At 39.5% G+C, this 21,958-nt stretch overlaps 1 protein-coding gene across 2 annotated transcripts; it reads left to right on the top strand.

The window, feature by feature from the left end:
• The first annotated feature begins 532 nt into the window (after positions 1-532).
• On the top strand, positions 533-21,878 carry LOC110137373 (potassium channel subfamily K member 16-like). 2 transcript variants are annotated; one of them, XM_070469418.1, is made up of 6 exons: positions 533-618; positions 4,714-4,885; positions 14,506-14,620; positions 16,268-16,434; positions 18,073-18,241; positions 21,290-21,878. In XM_070469418.1, exons 2-6 carry the CDS (start codon positions 4,751-4,753, stop codon positions 21,499-21,501), a joined length of 798 nt encoding a protein of 265 aa, XP_070325519.1. In that variant the 5' UTR covers positions 533-618; positions 4,714-4,750; the 3' UTR covers positions 21,502-21,878. The 2 variants fall into 2 exon arrangements, with proteins under 2 accessions (XP_070325519.1, XP_070325518.1); XM_070469417.1 differs by having other exon boundaries at positions 536-618; positions 4,707-4,885; positions 21,290-21,877.
• The last annotated feature ends 80 nt before the right edge of the window (positions 21,879-21,958 follow it).

The following is a 21,958-nucleotide window of genomic DNA, read 5'->3' as shown; positions in this document are numbered from 1 at the left end:
TGTGAGTCAAGATTTTTAACTGTATTATTTTGTTTAATATATATAGCATTTTACTTGGCAAGAGAGAGATTAAGGTTGCCAAATAACTGAACTTGAGACAGGGAGGTTACTCTGGGTGGTGAGAGTAGGCAAAATTTCACAAGGGTTCTTATATGTGAAAGACGGAGGCAGTAAAGTTAGTATCAGAGGGAAATTCAAAGATGCCAGACTGCTCACTTTGAGGATGGAGAGAGAGGCATGAGCCAAGGAATGCAGACAGCCTCCATAAATTGGAAAGGCAAGGAAACAGATTTTCCCCCTAGTAATGCAGTCCTGTCAAAACACTGACTTCACCTCATGAGACCCAGTTTGAATTTATGACCTCCAAACTTGTAATCATATATTTGTGCTAATTAAACCACTGAGGTTGAGGCAAATTGTCACAGTGGTCATGGGTAACTAGTACACTGTGACTGAGGGGAGGGGGACTCTTTATAAAACTAGCCCCTCCCAAGGTTCCAGAGAGAATTATGATGCTGACATGAGATTACTCAAAGATTCTAAATCACCACTCTGATGCTGAAGGAGTATTGTCTAAGCACACCATGAAACACGAAGATAAAGAAAAATCTTCAAAAGGTAGGACTGCTTTAAGGAATTCTACTTGACTGGAGGACTTTCCGGGTGGCACTAGAGGTAAAAGAACACGCCTACCAATTCAGGAGACACAAAAGACATGGGTTCGATCCGTGGGCTGGGAAGATCCCCTGAAGGAGGGCATGGCAACCCACACCAGTATTCTTGCCTGGAGAATCCCAAAGACAGAGGAGCCTGGCAGGCTACAGTCCATAGGGGCACAAAGAGTTGGACATGACTGAAGCAACTCAGCACTTGCACACACGCATTTGAGTGGAAGCTTAGCCTGACAAGCTCTAGCTTATTCTTGGTGAAGACTTCCTGGGGGGTTGTTTTCTCTAATGGTGTAATAAGTGATTTTTGACATTCAGTTCAGTTCAGTTCAGTTGCTCAGCCATGTCCGACTCTTTGCCACCCCATGGACTGCAGCAGGCCAGGCTTCCCTGTCCATCACCAACTCCCAGAGCTTACTCAAACTCATGTCCATTGAGTTGGTGATGCCATCAACCACCTCATCTTCTGTCGTCCCCTTCTCCTCCTGCCTTCAATCTTTCCCAGTATTAGGATCTTTTCAAATGAGTCAGTTCTTTGCTGACATATGTGTTGGACTTTCAGCTTCAACATCAGTCCTTCCAATGAATACTCAGGACTCATTTCCTTTAGGATGGACTCTTTGGACCTCCTTGCAGTCTCAAGAGTTTTCTCCAACACCACAGTTCAAAAGGGTCAACTCTTTGGTGCTCAGCTTCCTTTATAGTACAACTCTCACATCCATACCTGACTACTGGAAAAACCATAGCTTTGGCTAGATGGACTTTGCTGGCAAACTGATGTCTCTGCTTTTTAATATGCTGCCTAAACTGGTCATAGCTTTTCTCCCAAGGAGCAAGCATCTTTTAATTTCATGGCTGTAGTTACCATCTGCAGTGATTTTGCAGCCCAGAAAAATAAAGTCTCTCACTATTTTCATTGTTTCCCCAATTATTGGTCATGAAGTGATGGGACCAGATGCCATAATCTTAGTTTTCTGAATGTTAAGTTTTAAGCCAACATTTTCACTCTGCTTTTTCACTTTCATCAAGAGGCTCTTTAGTTCTCCACTTTCTGCCATCAGGGTGTGTCACCTGCTTATCTGACGTTATTGATATTTCTCCTGGCAATCTTGATTCCAGCTTGTGCTTCATCCAGCCTGGCATTTTGCATGACGTACTCTGCATAAATGTTAAATAAGCAGGGTGATAGTATACAGCCTTGATGTACTCCTTTCCCAATTTGGAACCAGTCTGTTGTTTCATGTCCAGTTCTAACTGTTGCTTCTTGACCTGCATACAGATTTTTCAGGAGGCAGGTAAGGTCGTCTGGTATTCCCATCTCTTGAAGAACTTTCCACAGTTTGTTGTGATCCAGAGAGCCAAAGACTTTGTCATAGTCAACAAAGCACTGTTTTTCTGGAACTCTCTTGCTTTTTCAATCATCCAGTGGATGATGGAAATTTGACCACTTGTTCCTCTGCCTTTTCTAAATCCAGCTTGAATATCTGGAAGTTCACAGTTCGTGCACTGTTGAGGATTGGCTTGGAGGATTTTGAGCATTACTTTGCTAGTATGTGAGATGAGTGCAGTTGTGCGGTAGTTTGAGCATTCTTTGGCATTGCCTTTCTATGGGATTGAAATGAAAACTGACCTTTCCCATTCCTGGGGCCACTGCTGAGTTTTCCAAATTTGCTGGCATATTGAGTGCAGCACTTTCACAGCATCATCTTTTAGGATTTGAAATAGCTCAACTGGAATTCCATCACCTTTACCTGCTTTGTTTGTAGTGATGCTTCCTAAGGCCCACTTGACTTCACATACCAGGACATCTGGCTCTAGGTGAGTGATCACACTTTTGTGATTTTCTGGATTGTAAAAATCTTTTTTGTATAGTTTTTCTGTGTATTCTTGCCAACTCTTCTTAATATCTTCTGCTTCTGTTAGGTTCATACCATTTCTGTTCTTTATCGTGCCCATCTGTGCATAAAATGTTCCCTTGGCATCTCTAATTTTCTTGAAGAGATCTCTAGTCTTTCCCCTTCTATTGTTTTCCTCTATATCTTTGCATTGATCACTGAGGAAGGCTTTTCTTATCTCTCCTTGCTATTCTTTGGAACTCTGCACTCAAATGGGTATATCTTTCCTTCTCTCCTTTGCCTTTACCTTCTCTTCTTTTCTCAGCTATTTGTAAGGCCTCCTCAGACGACCATTTTGCCTTTTGCATTTCCTTTTCTTGGGGATGGTCTTGATCAATGCCTCCTGTACACTGTCATGAACCTCAATCCATAGCTCTTCAGACAACTCTGTCTTTCAGATCTAAACCCTTGAATCTATTTGTTACTTCCACTGTATAATCATAAGGGATTTGATTTAGGTCATACCTGAATGGTCTAGTGGTTTTCCCTACTTTCTTCAATTTAAGTCTGAATTTGGCAATAAGGAGTTCATCAACTGAGTCACAGTTAGCTCCTGGTCTTGTTTTTGCTGACTGTGTAGAAATTCTGCATCTCTGACTGCAAAGAATATAATCAATCTGATTTCGGTATTGACCATCTGGTGATGTCCATGTGTAGAGTCTTCTTTTTTTTGTTGGAAGAGGGTTTTGTTATGACCAGTGCGTTCTCTTGCTAAAACTCTGTTAGCCTTTGACCTGCTTTGTTTTGTACTCCTAGGCCAAATTTTAATTGTACTCCAGGTATCTCTTCACTTCCTACTTTTGCATTTCAGTCTCCTACGTAAAGGACATCTTTTTTGGTGTTGGTTCTAGAAGGTCTTGTAGGTCTTCCCAGAACAGTTCAACTTCAGCTTCAGCATTACTGGTCGGGGCATAGACTTGGACATTACTGAATCCATTTTCATATTTCATACTCTCATGGTAGACCTTAGAATTAATTTATAATGTAAAATATGAACAAAAATGAATCTGATAGATGCTACTTAGCACAGGTCCCTTTCTCTTGAAATCTAATAATATTCTTTAGTTTAAACATAGACCGGTAAACAATAACATCATGCCAAAATCTGGAAGAAAATTAAAGTTCCCACTTTTATTGTTTTAACATAAGTTGAACTATCTGTACACAGAGAGATTAAATTTACTGTCCTTTGAAGAATATTTATTCTATGTATCTATCATCTATTTCTACATGAGTGCACTTAATATTTTAAAGTATTTACTCCAGCTGGTATACTGACTTCAGTATTTAATACTTAAGGAAGTGTTTTTAACTGTTAAGACTATGACATTTTGATAATATAAGGTTACTTTTTAGTTTATAAATCAAACAATAACAAAATTATCCCAAAGTTCTGGGGGCTTATACTATTGAGATATGATTCAGTTTCTGATGGAAGAGATTGGTAGGGAGGTAGGTTTAATCTGACAGGACTACTAAATAAAAATGAAGGATATTTACAAGGAATTTCTCTGAGAAGCAAGACAATCATTTGGCTGAATTGTTTTTAATATTAAGAGCCAGAACTCATTGAGATAATGGTTATCTTTCTACTTAATAGGTAGTTTTTATTCCTTCCAACTGACCAGCACAAAGAGGAACAGAAAATGAGGATTAGAAAAAGAGATGTCTGGATAAATAATTCACCCAAATCCATCTGGATTGGGCAAACTAAGTAATAATACATATTTTCAAACATACAATAATTATTTCCCTAAGAATAAGCTGTATTGGACTTATCTGCCTCTAACCTCCAGCATATGAGTGATTAAATTGTGGTATTGGAAAAACTCCCTTCCCTTACTCTTGTTAACTAACATCCCCAGAAACAGAAATTTTCCCAAGATTTTTCACAGTTCAGGATATTTCATGTCAGGATAAAACTGGAGTTCCAATTTCATTTTTCTGTGATTATTTTGGGATTGTTTACTTTTGTATATTTGTTTCAATATAAGATTGCTATCTTTCTTTATTGGGAAGAGACCTTTTTCGTTTGTTTGGTTTTGTTTTGTGGAGAAGACATTTTTTATTAAAGCAATCTGACCTCCTGTGTTTCTCATTACACTGGTCTTTAGCTTTTTAATACAGCCGGTTGCTTCTTAAGCTTCTAGGTATGTGCAGCTCATTGGTTTTATATGCTACTGCTTGATGGGAGCAAATATATTTCAAGTTTTGGAGACAGACATTCAGGAAGAGTTGAAACTTTCCTTTTTGGATGCTGAAAGAAATTTAATGGAGACCTATGGCAGCATAACTTCAGAAGAACTTGAGACCTTTTTGCAGGTAAGAGATAAAAGGAGAGTGATAAATTTGCTAATTGTGTTTAAGAGAGATGTAGATAGAAGACTTTAAAGAAAGCCTTCCTCTGTGTTTTACCTAAATAGCACTAGTTTTCTGTCATCTGGAGATGGAAAAAAAAGACAAGCATTTTTATTAATAAGAGATATAAAGAAAACAGAACAGTATAAGAATGTAAAGGGATAAGACCAATACAGATGAGAGGAAAAATTACAGAGCAGATATCACAAGGCTATAGGAACTATATTGACTATGCCAAAGCCTTTGACTATGTGGATCACAATAAACTGTGGAAAATTCTGAAAGAGATGGGAATACCAGACTACCTGACCTGCCTCTTGAGAAACCTGTATGCAGGTCAGGAAGCAACAGTTAGAACTGGACATGGAACAACAGACTGGTTCCAAATAGGAAAAGGAGTACGTCAAGGCTGTATATTGTCACCCTGCTTATTTAACCTATATGCAGAGTACATTAGGAGAAGGAAATGGCAACCCACTCTAGTATTCTTGCCTGGAGAATCCCGTGGACAGGGGAGCCTGGTGGGCTGCTGTCCATAGGGTTGCACAGAATCAGACACGACTGAAGCAAATTAGCATGCATACATGCATTGGAGAAGGAAATGGCAACCCACTCCAGTATTCTTGCCTGGAGAATTCCAAGGGCAGAGGAGCCTGGTGGGCTGCCATCTATGGGGTCACACAGAGTCAGATATGACTGAAGCAACTTAGCAGCAGGAGCAGCAGCAGCAGCAGAGAACATCATGAGAAATGCTGGGCTGGAGGAAGCACAAGCTGGAATCAAGATTGCCGGGAGAAATATCAACCTCAGATATGCAGATGACACCACCCTTATGGCAGAATGTGAAGAACTAAAGAGCCTCTTGATGAAAGTGAAAGAGCGGAGTGAAAAAGTTGGCTTAAAGCTCAACATTGAGAAAACTAAGATCGTGGTATCCAGTCCCATCACTTCATGGCAAATACATGGGGAAACAGTGGAAACAGTGTCAGACTTTATTTTTCTGGGCTCCAAAATCACTGCAGATGGTGATTGCAGCCATGAAATTAAAAGACCCTTACTCCTTGGAAGGAAAGTTATGACCAACCTAGACAGCATATTAAAAAGCAGAGATACTACTTTGCCAACAAAGGTCTGCCTAGTCAAGGCTATGGTTTTTCCATAGTGGTCATGTATGGATGTGAGGGTTGGACTATAAAGAAAGTTGAGTGCCGAGGATTTGATGCTTTTGAACTGTGGTGTTGAAGAAGACTCTTGACAGTCCCTTGGACTGCAAGGAGATCCAACCAGTCCATCCTAAAGGAGATCAGTCCTGGGTGTTCATTGGAAGGACTGATGTTGAAGCTGAAACTCCAATACTTTGGCCACCTGATGCAAAGAGCTGAGTCACTGGAGAAACCCTGATGCTGGGAGGGATTGGGGGCAGGAGGAGAAGGGGACGACAGAGGATGAAATGGTTGGATGGCATCACGGACTCAATGGACGTGGGTTTGGGTGGACTCCAGGAGCTGGTGATGGACAGGGAGGCCTGGTGTGCTATGGTTCATGGGGTCGCAGAGTTGGACACAACTGAGCGACTGAACTGACTGATAGGAACTATATAAGATGTGCTGAAATGCTGAAGATCAGGAGAGAAAAACTAGTGTTGGGACTAACTCTATCACTGATAACAATTATAAAACAAAGCACAAATTACAGAGAGAACAGAAAACAGTGGTGTAAACAAAGCAGGCAGAGCCCAAAAGGAGATGGCCATCTAAAGAAAGCACGTGAGGGACTTCCCTGGTGGCCCAACAGTTGAGACTTCATCTTCCAACACAGCAGGTGTGGGTTCCATCCCTGGTTGGGGAGCTAAGCTCCTACTTGCCTCCTGGCTGACAAACCAGAACATGAACAACAGCAACAATACTGTAACAAATTCAATAGAGATTTTAAAATGATCCATATTTTTAAAATCCTTTAAAAAATAAAATAAAGCACGTGAGCTGAGTTCCACGTTTACCTGTCCTTTGCTCTGTGGGCACTCCCCTATTCACCCAGCCTGGTGAGGGGCAACGAGCCCTAGCAGAAAGCTGCAGTTTTACAGGGTTGACACATCGAGAAGTCAGAGCTCCAGGACGCTTAACAGCAGTTGGAATTTGAGGAGAAAATCACCAAGAGGAGATATCTTCAGAGTGAGAAAGCCCCCAAATTCTAAATCTGCTATGAATTCCTCTCAAACCATTGGTCCACTTCTAAATTGTGCGTGTTCAGACCAAGACCTCAGAAAAATAAATGAAAGCAGCATCTGTGATTCTGAAGAACCATGCAGAGACTTTAGCAGGGGTCTGAGGCTGGAGAGACAGAAATGAGAATTCAAGGCTCAGCAAGTTAGAGGGATTCAGTAAATGTCCAGGCCCACTGAGATACCAGAAACAACACACCTTGGAAGTAACCCTGAAACTACAGCAAGCCCTAACAAAGTTTGAAAATAACTCTCAGCAGGGCAAGGGTGATCTGTTGGTGTTCTATCTGCCTGCAAAATAAAACCCAGAACCATCTATTAGGCAACATAGCAACATCCAGAGTCTCTACAAGTTTTCATGTACAATGGCCAGAATCCGATTAAAAATTAGGAAGTATAATTAAATGTAGAAACAACTGACTGGAAACTAAGTGAAACTACTACAGTCATTAAAAGAGACTCATCTGTAATTTGATATGAAGTTGTGATCTAAAGACTTTAAAATGTGTGGTTAATAATTTAAGAAAATCTAGGAAAGGATAGAGGATTTCAGGAAATGTCTGGAATTCTTAAAAGAGCATCAAAACAATATTAGAGAGATGGAAAACAGATGAGCGGTTACCAGAGGTCAGGGATAGAAGGCGGTGGTGGTACATGCGAATGAAAACAGGGAGCCAAGGAAGACCTAGGGGTTTTGTTGACAGAATAGCTCTAAATATTGATGGTGGTGGTGACTATATAAATCACTTTGTGCTTTTCAACAACAGCAGCTTTAATGAGATTTTACACAATTCACTTATTTAAAGTTTACAATTCAATGGTTTTTAGTATATTCAGTGTTGTGTTAGCATTGTTTTATGCTATTTTTGTCTGTGCTGTCATAGCTATGCAGAGTTTATGTAGAACACTGAAAGAAAACCAACCTTTCTTCCCTCTTCTCCTATCCTCTTTTCCCCTCTCTCCCTCCTCCTTCCTCCCCTCCCTCCTCCTCTCCCTCCTCCCTCCTCCTCTCCCTCCTCCTCTCCCTCCTCCCTCCTCCTCTCCCTCCTTCCTCCCCTCCCTCCTCCTACCTCCCCTCCCTCCTTCCCTTTTCATTTTCTTCTTCCCTTTGCTCCTCCCCAATCCTGCCTCCCTCCTTTCCTCCCTTACTTCCTTTGATAACTATTATGTATATCTGTCTAGCTGATGTTTAATGAATGATGCTGAGTTTGAAGTACCTTTGGGATTTTTGTGTGAAAAGCAGCATTCATCTCCATGCAGATTGCCCTGATTTTTCTTTTGAGCCTTCAGCATGTGTGTGTGTGTGTATGTATATATATATATTTATATATATATATATATATATAAATATTTTCAGGTTCTTCTCCCTTATCAGTTCAGTTCAGTTGCTCAGTCGTGTCCGACTCTCTGCGACCCCATGAATCGCAGCATGCCAGGCCTCCCTGTCCATCACCAACTCCCAGAGTCTACTCAAACCCATGCCCATCAAGTCACTGATGCCCTTATAGGTTATAATTTTAGTGTTATTTTAACGGAATTTTAGGTGAACAGGCAAGAATAAACAGTCCATTCCACTACTTTGATTCACAGATAGCCCTAATGTGGTCTTTATGCCTTTCTTTATGTGTGTGTGTGTTAGTCTCTCGGTCGTGTCTGATTCTTTGTGATCCCATGGACTCTAGCCCACTAGGCTCCTCTGTCCATGACAATTTTCCAGGCAAAAATATTGGAGTGCATCGCCATTTCCTTCTCCAGGGGATCTTCTCAATGCAGGGATTGAACCCAGGTCTCCTGCGTTTCAGGAAGGTTCTTTACCATCTAAGCCACCAGGGAAGATATATACTGTGTACAAATTATTGTGGTGCCTGCCTAAATTTCTGAAGTTATCAGAAATCCATACATTCCTTCCTGTAGATTCACTCAAGGATATGGCCATAATTAAAATTTGACAATCTGTCCTCACCTGAAAAACATTTGCCATGGTCAATTGCTTTCTCCCTCTTGGTAACTTTCTTCATGTGGCTTCCAAGATCTCACATTCTAATTCTGATTTTCCACCTAATTTTTATTAGTTGTTCCTAGTTGTCTTTGCTGGTTCCTTTGAAGGACTTCTGGGCTCAGTCCTCAGACCTTTCCTGTTTCCTATTTCAACTCATTTCCTTTAAATTCCAGTAACTCCTAAATTTATATTTTCAGCTTAAGCCTTTCTCGTAAACTCCAGATTGTATAACCATTTGCCTATTTGAAATCACTTGCCTATTTGAAATATATATACACACAAGATGGTGGAGTAGAAGGATGTGCGCTCATTTTCTCCTGCAAGCACTCCAAATTTACAAAATACTGAACAACCATAGAAAGGAGAATGCTGGATCCCACAAAAAAGATACCCCACATCCAAGGGCAAAGGAAAAGCCCCATCAAGATGGTAGGAGGGGAGAAATCACATTTAGAATCAAACCACATACCCTCCAGAGATGCTGGAGGACTCAAACAAAACCTTGTGTGCACCAGGACCCAGAGACCCCACAGAGACTGAGCCAGAACTGCCTTTGAGTGTCTCCTGCAGAGGTATGGGTCAGCAGTGGCCTGTCTCAGGGGCTCTGGGCACAGCAGACCTGGGTCACATAGCATGTGGCGTAAGCCCTCTTGGAGGAGGTTGCCATAAACCCCACCATAGAGCCGCAGAATAGACGAACCACAAACTGCAGAACAATTATACCAAATAAATTCTTGCACTGTTAAGAAAGTTCTAGGACCCACAACAGATTTCCCAACCTGGGGATCTGGCAAAGGGACTGAGAATCTCCAGGAAATTTGACTTTGGAGGCCAGTGGGATTTTATTACAGAACATACACAAGATTGGGGAAACAGACTCTTGGAGGGCACAAACAAAACCTTGTGTGCACCAGGACCCAGGAGAAAGGAGCAGTGACAACACAAGAGACTGATCCAGACTTGCCTGTGAGTGTCCAGGAGACTCTAGCAGAGGTGTGGGTCAGGGAAGGCCTTGGCAGTGCATGCATGGGACCTTTTGAAGGAGGTTGCCATATCTTCATTACCTCCACTGTAGTTTGGTCTCAGGTCAAACAACAGCCAGGGAACACAACCCTGCCCATCAACAGAAAATTGGATTAAAGATTTGCTGAGCATGGCCTTGCCCATCGACACAAGACCCAGTCCCCCCGCCCTCACCCCCAAGTCAGTCTCTCCCATCAGAAAGCTTCCATAAGCCTCTTATCCTTAACCCTCAGAGAGCAGACAGAATGAAAAGCACAATCACAGAAAGATAATCAAACTGATCACATGGACCACAGCCTTGTCTAACTCAATGAAACTATGAGCCATGCCCTGTAGGGCCACCCATGATGGACAGGTCATGGTGGAGAGTTCTGACAAAATCTGTTCCACTGGAGAAAGGAATCGCAAACCACTTCAGCATTCTTGCCTCGAGAACACCATGAATAGTATGAAAAGGCAGAAATATAGGAGACTGAAAGGTTAATTCCCCAGGCTAGTAGATGCCCAATATACTACTGGAGAAGGGTGGAGAAATAGCTCCAGAAAGAATGAAGAGATGGAGCGAAAGCAAAAATGCCAAGTTGTGTATGTGACTGGTAATGGAAGTAAAATCAGACACTGTAAAGAACAATATTGCATGGGAACCTGGAATGTTAGGACCATGAATCAAGGTAAATTGAAAGTGGTCAAACAGAACATGGCAAGAGTGAACATTGACATTTTAGGAGTCAGCAAACTAAAATGGACTGGAATCGGTGAATTTAATTCAGATGACCATTATACCTACTACTGTGGGCAAGAAATACTAAGAAGAAATGGAGTAGCTATCATAGTCAACAAAAGAGTCTGAAATGCAGTACTTGGATGCAATCTCAAAAACAACAGAATCATCTCTGCTTGTTTCCAAGGCAAACCATTCAATATCACAGTAATCCAAAACTATGCCCCAAACAGTAATGCTGAAGAAGCTGAACTGTTCTGTGAAGACCTACAAGACTTTCTAGAACTAACACCCAAAAAAGATGTCCTTTTCATTATAGGGGACTGGAATGCAAAAGTAGGAAGTCAAGAAACACCTGGAGTAACAGGTAAATGTGGCCTTGGAATATAGAATGAAGCAGGGCAAAGGCTAATAGAGCTTTGCCAAGAGAACACACTGGTAATAGCAAACACCCTCTTCCAACAATACAAGAGAAGACTCTACACATGGACATCACCAGATGGTCAATACCGAAATCAGATTAATTATATTCTTTGCAGCCAAAGATGGAAAAGCTCTATACGATCAGCAAAAACAAGACCAGGAGCTGACTGTGACTCAGAGGATGAACTCCTTATTGTCAAATTCAGACTTAAATTGAAGGAAGTAGGGAAAACCACTAGACCATTCAGGTATGACCTAAATCAAATCCCTTATGATTATACAGTGGAAGTGACAAATAGATTCAAGGGTTTAGATCTGAAAGACAGAGTTATCTGAAGAACTATGGATTAAGGTTCATGACAGTGTACAGGAGGCATTGATCAAGACCATCCCCAAGAAAAGGAAATGCAAAAGGCAAAATGGTTGTCTGAGGAGGTGTTACAAATAGCTGAGAAAAGAAGAGAAGGCAAAGGAGAGAAGGAAAGATATACCCATTTGAATGCAGAGTTCCAAAGAATAGCAAGGAGAGATAAGAAAAGCCTTCCTCAGTGATCAATGTAAAGAAACAGAGGAAAGCAATAGAATGGGAAAGATGAGAGATCTCTTCAAAAAAATTAGAGATGCCAAGGGAATATTTCATGCAAAGATGGGCACAATAAAGAACAGAATGGTATGGACCTAGCAGAGGCAGAGGATATTTGGCAAGAATACACAGAACTATAGAAAAAAGATCTTCATGACCCAGATAATACGATGGTGTGATCCCTCACCTAGAGCCAGACATCCTGGAATGCAAAGCCAAGTGGGCCTTAAGAAGCATCACTATGAACAAAGCTAGCGGAAGTGATGTAATTCCAGTTGAGCTATTTCAAATCCTAAAAGATGATGCTGTGAAAGTGCTGCACTTGATATGCCAGCAAATTTGGAAAACTCAGCAGTGGCTCCAGGAATGGAAAAGGTCAGTTTTCATTTCAGTCCCAAAGAAAGGCAATGCCATAGAATGTTCAGACTACTTCACAATTGCACTCATTTCACATGCTAATCAAGTAGTGCTCAAAATTCTCCAAGCCAGGCTTTAACAGAAAGTGAACCGTGACCTTCCAGATGTTCAAGCTAGATTTAGAAAAGGCAGAGGAACCAGAGATCAAATTGCCAATATTTGTCGGATCATCAAAAAAGCAAGAGAGTTCCAGAAAAACATCTACTTCTGCTTTATTGACTATGCCAAAGCCTTTGACTGTGTGGATCACAACAAACTGTGCTGAATTCTTCAAGAGATGGGCATACCAGATCATGTTACCTGCCTCCTGAGAAATCTGTATGCAGTTCAAGAAGCAACAGTTAGAACTGGACATGGAACAACAGACTGGTTCCAAATCAGGAAAGGAATAGGTCAAGGCTGTATACTGTCACCCTGCCTATTTAACTTATATGCACAGCACATCATGAGAAACGCTGGGCTGGATGAAACACAGGCTGGAATCAAGAATCCCGGGAGAAATATCCGTAACCTCAAATATCTAGATAACACCACCCTGATGGCAAAAAGTGAAAAAGAACTAAAGAGCTTCTTGATGAAAGTGATAGAGGAGAGTGAAAAAGTTGGCTTAAAACTCAACATTCAGAAAACTAAGATCATGGCATCTGGTCCCCTCACTTCATGGAAAATAGATGGGGAAAACAATGGAAATAGTGAGAGACTTTATTTTCTTGGGCTCCTAAATCACTGCAGATGATGTCTGCAGCCATGAAATGAAAAGATGCTTGTTCCTTGGAAGAAAAGCTATGACCAACCTAGACAGCATATTAAAAAGGAGAGACATTACTTTGCAAACCAAGGTCCATCTAGTCAAAGCTACGGTTTTTCCAGCAGTCATGTATGGATGTGAGAGTTGGACTATAAAGAAAGCTGAGCTCCAAAGAGTTGATGCTTTTGAATTGTGGTGTTGGAGAAGACTCCTGAGAGTCCCTTGGACTGGGAGGAGATCCAACCAGCCCATCCTAAAGGAAATCAGTTCTGAATATTCATTGGGAGGACTGATGTTGAAGCTGAAATTCCAATACTTTGGCCACCTGTTGTGAAGAGCTGACACATTTGAAAAGACCCTGATGCTGGGAAAGATTGAAGGCAGGAGGAGGAGAGGACAACAGAGGATGAAAGGGTTGGATGGCATCACTGACTTGATGGACATGAGTTTGAGCAAGTTCTGGGAATTGGTGATTGACAGGGAAGCCTGGCGTGCTGCAGTCCATAGGGCTGCAAAGAGTTGCACACCACTGAGCCACTAAACTGAACTGATTTGAAATCTCCACTTGAATGTATAGCAAACTACTTAGATTGATCGTTTCCAAAAATGGACACTATCATTTTCCTTTCAAAAGAAATATCTGCCACCACCCCTCAACCATCACATGAGAGCTCTCAGAGTCTTCTTTGTCTATGCTCTTTCTAGACTCAGCTTTAGTTTCTCAGAAAATCCTGCTGACTGGGGCTTCAGAAACATGCTCCCCATCACCACTGTTGTTGCTGGTCTCACTAAGCCAGCATCTGGTTGGACTTTTCTGGAGCATCCTGAGTTCTGCAGTATTCTCCTAATAGATCTCTTGGCTTCAACTTTGCTCTCTACATGCCCTTTTAAATACAGCAGCAAAGTAATCCTTTTGGTGTCTTTCTGGTATCTAAGTCAATTTCTCTGTTCATTGCCTTCCAGTGATCCTTTCCGTTGCATTTAGATGAAAATTAAACTTCTTTAATCTTATAGAATCCAGTGCTCCTCCTTTGCTTCCTCTCTTACTTCCTCTTCTATTATTCTGCCCTTAACCTTTCTCTAGCTTGATGTTTCTAGAACATTCCAGAGTCTTACCTTAAGGCTTTTACCCTTGATCTGGTTATTTCCCCTGCTGGGAATGCTCTTTCCTCCAATACTTGTTTGGCTAACTTGCTCACTGCCTTCAAGTCCTTGTTCTATCTTATATTCTTGATTTTTCCCTGACTCTACCCCTCCAACACATCCATTCCACTTTGTTCTCCTTATCTCTTATCACTTCTCAACATGTTATAGGATGATTGTGTTTGTCTACCCCTGCTAGAGTCTAAATTCCACAAAGGTAGATTTTTTTCCTACACTGGTTCAAGGGAAAGGTCAGGCCATATATTTCATCAAATTAATGCTTGTCTTTTTTGTTTGAACTTGTAGATGCTGAGTTTGTCTATAAAACATGGAATAATCCCCACAAGAAATGGAACTATTTATTGTAGTTGGGATTTTAGGAATTCTTTTTCATTTGTGACATCCACGTTAAGCATGATAGGTGAGTAAGGTGCTTTATTTTTAGTTTAATTTAATCTTATTTTTTAAATTTAGGAGATCAGTAATTTAAATTTTTATCATAGCACGGAACTTTGTCTACATGAGTCATAACCCTTCAACCTGCAAATTCAGAGCCTGCTTTTATTTTTAAGATGATGTTTCATCAGTACACGTAGCTTCCCCTTTATTTTTTATCTTTAAATCATTTGTCCCTTCCATAACAAGTTCTGTGTTCCCATTCTCTTTAATGGGTGGTCTTGGCATTTCCACCTAGTCTTCCAACACTATTGATGAGACAAAAAACAAAGCCAGATCCAGCCAGATTTTCTAGGATTTCTGATAAACTATGATGTCTACAATTTCTCTGGAATTTCAGCTATACTGTAGCTAGAGAACTTTGTAACTTAAAAACAAAAAGTTACAAAGTCAGCATAGATTTCTGCTGAAATTCAGACAATTCTAAGACATTTTCTTATCAACCAAGAGCCATTAGGATTAAAAAAAAAAGAAATAAGCATAGCTTAAGATAGCTGTAGCCAAAGACCTTCAGGATATTCCTGGAAAATGCCACCTTAGACTGCAAAGACCTCAGGCACTGTTGTGGAATTTTCCTTCTCATGGAAATAGAGAAGATTAATAAGTGATGACCATTATCCTCAAGTATGGCATACTCAGATCTATTTTCCCTTACTAAAAATAGGATGTGTATTTGCAGTTATGGAGAAGTTCAGTTCAGTTCAGTCACTCAGTCGTGTCCGACTCTTTGTGACCCCATGAATTGCAGCACGCCAGGCCTCCCTGTCCATCACCAACTCCCGGAGTTTATTCAAACTCATGCCCATCGAGTCGGTGATGCCATCCAGCCATCTCATCCTCTGTCATCCCCTTCTCCTCCTGCCTCCAATCCCTCCAAGAATCAGGGTCTTTTCCAATGAGTTAACTCTTTACACGAGGTGGCCAAGTATTGGAGTTTCAACTTCAGTATCAGTCCTTCCAGGACTTATCTCCTTCAGGATGGACTGGTTGGATCTCCTTGCAGTCCAAGGCACTCTCAAGAGTCTTCTCCAACACCACAGTTCAAAAGCATCAATTTTTCAGCGCTCAGCTTTCTTCATAGTCCAACTCTCACATCCATACATGACCACTGGAAAAACCATAGCCTTGACCAGACGGACCTTTGTTGGCAAAGTAATGTCTCTGCTTTTTAATATGCTATCTAGGTTGGTCATAACTTTCCTTCCAAGGAGTAAGCGTCTTTTAATTTCATGGCTGCAGTCACCATCTGCAGTGCCTGCAAATTTCCAGCAAAATGAAATTTGTTTTGAAAGTCTTAGTTGCATATTATATTTCAATAAAAAAAATTGAGATCTTGCATTTTAGGGCTCCACATGAGGTCAGAGTGTTGGGACTGGATGTTACCATGATCCCTGGTTTCTGTCCTGAGGGGAAAATCTATACTTCCAACTTTTCTGGTCATTTCCTTAGGAAAAATTCTTGGATGTAAAATGACTGCATAATATGCTTTCTCTTAAAAGCTGTGTGTGCTGCTGGGAGTATCTCTTGTAAGAAAACACCAACAACAAAACATCAAAAGTGCATCAAAAATAATACTGAGCAGATATTAAATTTGTCTCTCATCATCCATCAGGTTATGGGTTAATTGCACCCAGAACTCCTATGGGCCAGATGTTCTGTGTCTTCTATTCTTTACTGGGGATCCCTCTAACTATCATATTCCTGCAATCTGTGAGTAATGTATTATTACAACCACTTTCAGAATTTGAGAAATATCTTCAGAATATGGAAATGAAAGAGGTAAAGTCTACCAAATGATTTTTTTACATATGCTTAGGTTCATAACCTTAAGTAGAATTAACACACAACACATTACATTCTTGTTAAACACATGCTAAAAGTATACACACACACATATATATGTAGTTATACGTCTGATGTGTGATTGCTCTATTTTTTTATGGAATTCCTAGATCAATAAATGGTATTCAGACCAATATAACTATATAGTGTTTTACTTTTCTTCAGTTGCTTTTCAAAACCTACATAGAGCTAAAGTTGGACCTTGTTATATGCTTACAGACATGTCTAAACAAACTCACCAGAGAGTCACTCGAATGCACCAAATAATACATAAAATTATATCACTGATATAGAATGCTCTGAGCTTATTATCACCATACAAAGTTAAACAAAAGGAGCTATTAACAGTAATTCCACAGAAAATGAAACCTTCAATATCCCCCTTTACTGAAAGCTCTTTAAATGGTTCCAAAATACACATTAAAAGTCAGCTATCTATTTATTCCACTTTCCTCTAATTCTGCTGTATTCTGCTATGGGTACCTTACACAGGTTGGAGTATCTCCAAAGTTGATAAAGAGTGTCTGTTTCCAAATTTTTGGAGAAACAAGATATGCAAAAATTTTATAACATCAACTTTATATCCTACCAAATTTAGAAAGTACCGCTAATCCCACAATTTATAAAATTAGTGTAATCACTGCACTAAGCATATAATATGTGTTAAAATGTAAGGAAATATTTACAAGGTGTTCCAGGAACATAATAATAAAAATATGCAAAGTTCTTAGCACAGGGTCTTTCCAGTATGAGGTACTCTATAAGTAAAAGTTTAAAACATATTATTTCTAATATTGTTTTACTTGTCTGTCTCTCTCCTCTCCCTCCCAAAACTATAACCTCTGTGGGTATCAACTGTCTAATTTTTACCTTGTATCTTGAATATCTCCCATGGTACTAATAGGAAACACTCAAAAAAGGCTTGTTGAATGAATTTTAATTATACCATAAAATACATTTAATCAATTTATATGATGTAGAACTATAAATGGATTATCCAGTTTTTAGATGGGAAAATATTTTCTCTAACAATTTAAGGTGTTGGAATGTCTCTTATCAGAAAAAGATTATTTTATTTGCTCAAAAACCTTAATGTCCTGAGCTTCCATTTGGTGACTGTCCATCCTACACCCTTGCAGAGCCATTTTGCAGCAAGGACCCAGAGCTAGAGGTGAGAGCAAGCAGGTTGCAAAGCAAAAGAACATTTTACTCTAAGACCTAGGGAGAGCAGGAAGACAGTGATTGTTTTACATCAAAGTCACAAAAAGTACAATGCATGAAGAGAGAAAACAGAAGAAATAAAAGATTAGCAACAGAGATTCATAAGAAAGATGATGATTCAGTTGATGGAGCTGGGATGTACTTCTAGATGCAAAGGAAACCTGCAAGTCAGAGTTCAGTAGGACATACTGGGTCAGGAAAGGATATGTAAGAGGAAATGGTAATTGAATCGACTATAGCTCTCTGATTGCTCTTAGGTTGATGTTAACATCTTCCTTCCTTCCTTCCTCCCTCCCTCTTCTCCCTTCCACCCCTCTCTTCTTCTTTCTTTCTTGTTTTCCCTCTTTCTTTTAGACACAAATTAGAACCTGTGAGCTCCTATTTTTCTTGGTAACTGGACTTTCCATTTTCATCCTTCTACCACCATTACTTTTCATGAAAATGGAGGGCTGGACTTACAAGGAAGGATTATATTTTGCATTCATCTCTTTAAGTACCATTGGCTTTGGTGACTACATACTAGGTAAGTCAATTGATGATACTCTTAGTATTGTATTATCATTCATAGCCACAGAATCAAAAAAATTTGAAGTAAATGTATAACCAGAAAGATAGCATATATCTTACAGGGGTTACAGGCCAAAGATGTTTTAAAATTTTCAACCACCTGACAATCCACAGAAAAGTCCCAAATAATTGCTTTCCATCAAACTTTCTCCTTTGTTTGGGCCACAGAGTACATTAATTATGGGAAAATGGAACATAAGAATTCTTACAAAGGTGTTACCACTTACCCAAGCATTTAAAGCTCATGTGTGATGGAAACAGTAGGTACAAAGGATCAATCCTATGCAACACGTGTTTAGTATATTTTCCAGTAGGTAAGTTCACTTTCAAATTGCATATGGAAGAAACAAAGACCCTCCCAGACATTAAATAATCAAGTACATACCTAAATTTTAACTGTAAAATATCCAAGAAGTCTTTTGTTATAAAGGCTTATTCTATATGGCCTTTTTGTGTTTGTAACTTCCTTAAAGGAGCAAAGCAAATCTTCAGGCTATATATTTTGGGAAATTTTTCCACTGTTCTTGGCTCACTTCTGCCCCAAATTAGCATCATCATATCAGGCATCATTCTTATTATTAACATATTTTTTAAACTTAGCCCAAAGAACACAGGTACAGCACTCCAGTATGCATGTATGTGAGGCTTCCCTGGCAGCTCAGCAGTAAAGAATCTGCCTGCAACGCAGGAGTCGCAAAAATGTGGATTCGAACCCTGGGTTGGGAAGATTCCCTGGAAGAGGGCATGGCTACCCACTCCAGTATTCTTGCCTGGAGAATTCCATGGACAGAGGACCCTGGTGGGCTGCAGTTCATGGAGTTACAAAGAGTCAGACACAACTGAGCAACTAACATAAGAAGAGAGATAAATTTAGCAGTCACAGAGTGAAAAATAACTAATAGTTCAGGAAGAATACTTATAAATCTTTCAGCTCTAATGTTTACCTATTTCTGATTAATTTACCAAAAAGGACATGTATAGACATTTGGGGTTTTGTTTTTTAATCACTAGGTCACAGAGTTGAAATAATCTGTAGGAGTCACTTTATTTAGAAAGGCAATACTGAAAAAGAACATAGTATGTGTGGTATATATGGTATTGGATCAGAAATAGAAGCAATTATGCTGAAGAATGCATTGTGATGGCCCTCTTACAATGCCAGTATTTTGGAAAAATCTGGAATGGTGGGGAGTGGGAGAATTATTTGGCTGAGTGATCTTTTTGAGGGGTTGGCACATTTGGATCCCAATCCATCCTGCGAACCCACACTGCCATTTAAGGAATGAATAATTTCACTTTGTGTCTGCAACTTCCCACCTTCCCTGGCAGGTCTACCATGCCCATATACAGCCAGCTCAGGTATGGAAGATGCCACATCTCTCTGCTCACTTATGAAAAGTTTATTCCTCCCTAGAACTTAGCTAACCAAGTTTTCTTGCAGCCATTGCTTTTCTCTGGGACTACTGAAAATGATTTTCATTTTGTTTGTTCTCATTTTCACTATGGAATAGGAAAACTTTTGTATCCTCTCATTACCTAGCTGGGAGGCTTCTCTGGTAGCTCACTGGTAAAGAATTCACCTGCTAATGCAAGAGATGTGGATTCAATCCCTGGGTCATGAAGATCCCCTGGAGGAGGAAATGGCAACCCACTCCAGTATTCTTGTCTGGGAAATCACATGGACACCGGTGGGCTACAGTCCATGGGGTCATAAAAGAGTCGGACATGATTTAGCGATTAAACAATAATTACCTAGCTGGAATGGGGACTTCATAGATGTTTTAGTATAAATTTCAGGGAGTTGAGTAAGGGACTCCAATTAATGGGCCATTAAACTGGAAAACGAAGTCTTTTCAACATTCATCTTGGTCAGTGAAATTATGCTATCTTTCATAAAGTTAAGTTTGCTAAATGTATGCCACAGGTTTACATTTTATTCTCTTCCTCATCCTAAAATAATCTTAAGTGTAGTTAAAATGTGTTCTTTTGCTCAATAGCCATACTTTATCATGTGCTACTTGGCAATTTTTATTGAAGGACATATTTTCTTCATTTGCAAAACCCAGAATGCCACCAAAGTTCATATGATTATTTACATTTTGATATAAAATATTAATTTAAAGGATATTGAGAAAAAAATAGCACAGAGATTAGAGGCATACTGCCAGTGTTTATTGAGGCTCAATATAGTGTGAGATGCTGGGAATGATTGAACGCAGGAGGAGAAGGGGATGACAGAGGATGAGATGGTTGGAAGGCATCACCGACTCAATGGACATGAGTTTGAGTAAACTCCGGGAGTTGGAGACGGACAGGGAGGCCTGGCGTGTTGCTGTCCATGGTGTTGCAAAGAGCCAGACATGACTGATAGTGTGAGATGGTTGTTGGGATTATGCATATACTTTCTTTGGGTTTCTAATTATTTAAAATTGATTTTCACAATAAAAAGATACAAAATATCTGGCATATTTGTAGTCATAAAGAATAAACCAATGGCAGAGTAGGAATATATATTTGTGGGTGATACATTAAACAAAATTTGAGCTTCTAAAGGTTTTTTTTATATCTTATGCTTATTTTTAGAAATTTCTACAGCAAGTAAAAGAAATGATCCGATTAACATACACATATCCCAAACTCTTATGCACATCTGTATCTGTATTCTAATCCATCCTGTAACATGTTCAGAATTCAGCTTAATATAGTTCCACATTTTTCAAACCATACATAGAAGTAGAGCATTTTTTAACCTTCATGTAATAGATATGTTACAAAACATTTACTGTAAATTAAATGTGTAACTATAATTCCATATTCTGTTGAATACGATATTCATTTCAGAAATTCTACTTTTTAGTTTCCAGTTGGTCTTTAATAATTGGTGGTTAGAATTTAAAAGTTGACTTTTTATGGGTATACACTACTGTGATATAGTTTATAAGGAGAAGATTGGAAGCAAAAGTTGTGCTCGAATAATTTAAATGTGATTTCCTTTTGCCTTTAGGTATAAATCCTGCTAATAATTATTCAAGTATTTATGTGGCAATAATAACACTTTGGTGTACCTTTGGTCTTACTTGGATGGCTCTTTTTTTTGATTTGATTTCAAAAAATTTGGAAAAAGCTAAAATAAAACTTACTTCCAATAAGTTATGGCAAAAAGAAAGTCAGTCTTCTTGGATAAGATTGTATTTCTGGCCTTCTCTGCGAAGATAATCAAAGAGTATCTCAAACTTTTTTTTTAAATAGTGGGACAAGGTGATGCAAAAGAGAATAAACATTTTTTTCCAATAACCTGCGATATGGATCACATTCACAGTGAAGCTTTGTAATTAATATTTATTTTGAATTGTATTAAATAACTAGTTGAAAACACACAATTTAAACTGTTCTCATTGAACCTTTCATTTTCAAAGGCTTTCATTATGCAACATGTGATATATACAAAATGACTTACACAATCCACCCAAGTTAAAAAGTATAATAAATTTCCATGAATCCACCATATAACTTGTGAAGTAGAATTAATGACAATACAATTGAAACTACTTGTGTGAACCTCCCCAATACCATCCTCCTGGCTCCTCAGAGGCAACAATTATTTCAACCCATGTTATTTTGTAAAGTAGTTACTCAATTTAGGCTCACACCAGAAGTGCATGTGAGTTTTCAT

This window comes from Odocoileus virginianus, chromosome 6 (genome assembly GCF_023699985.2).
Source record: "Odocoileus virginianus isolate 20LAN1187 ecotype Illinois chromosome 6, Ovbor_1.2, whole genome shotgun sequence".
Taxonomy (NCBI): Eukaryota; Metazoa; Chordata; class Mammalia; order Artiodactyla; family Cervidae; genus Odocoileus; species Odocoileus virginianus.
The sequence above is the reverse complement of the archived record's forward strand: the minus strand, read 5'-3'. Positions and strand labels throughout refer to the sequence as shown.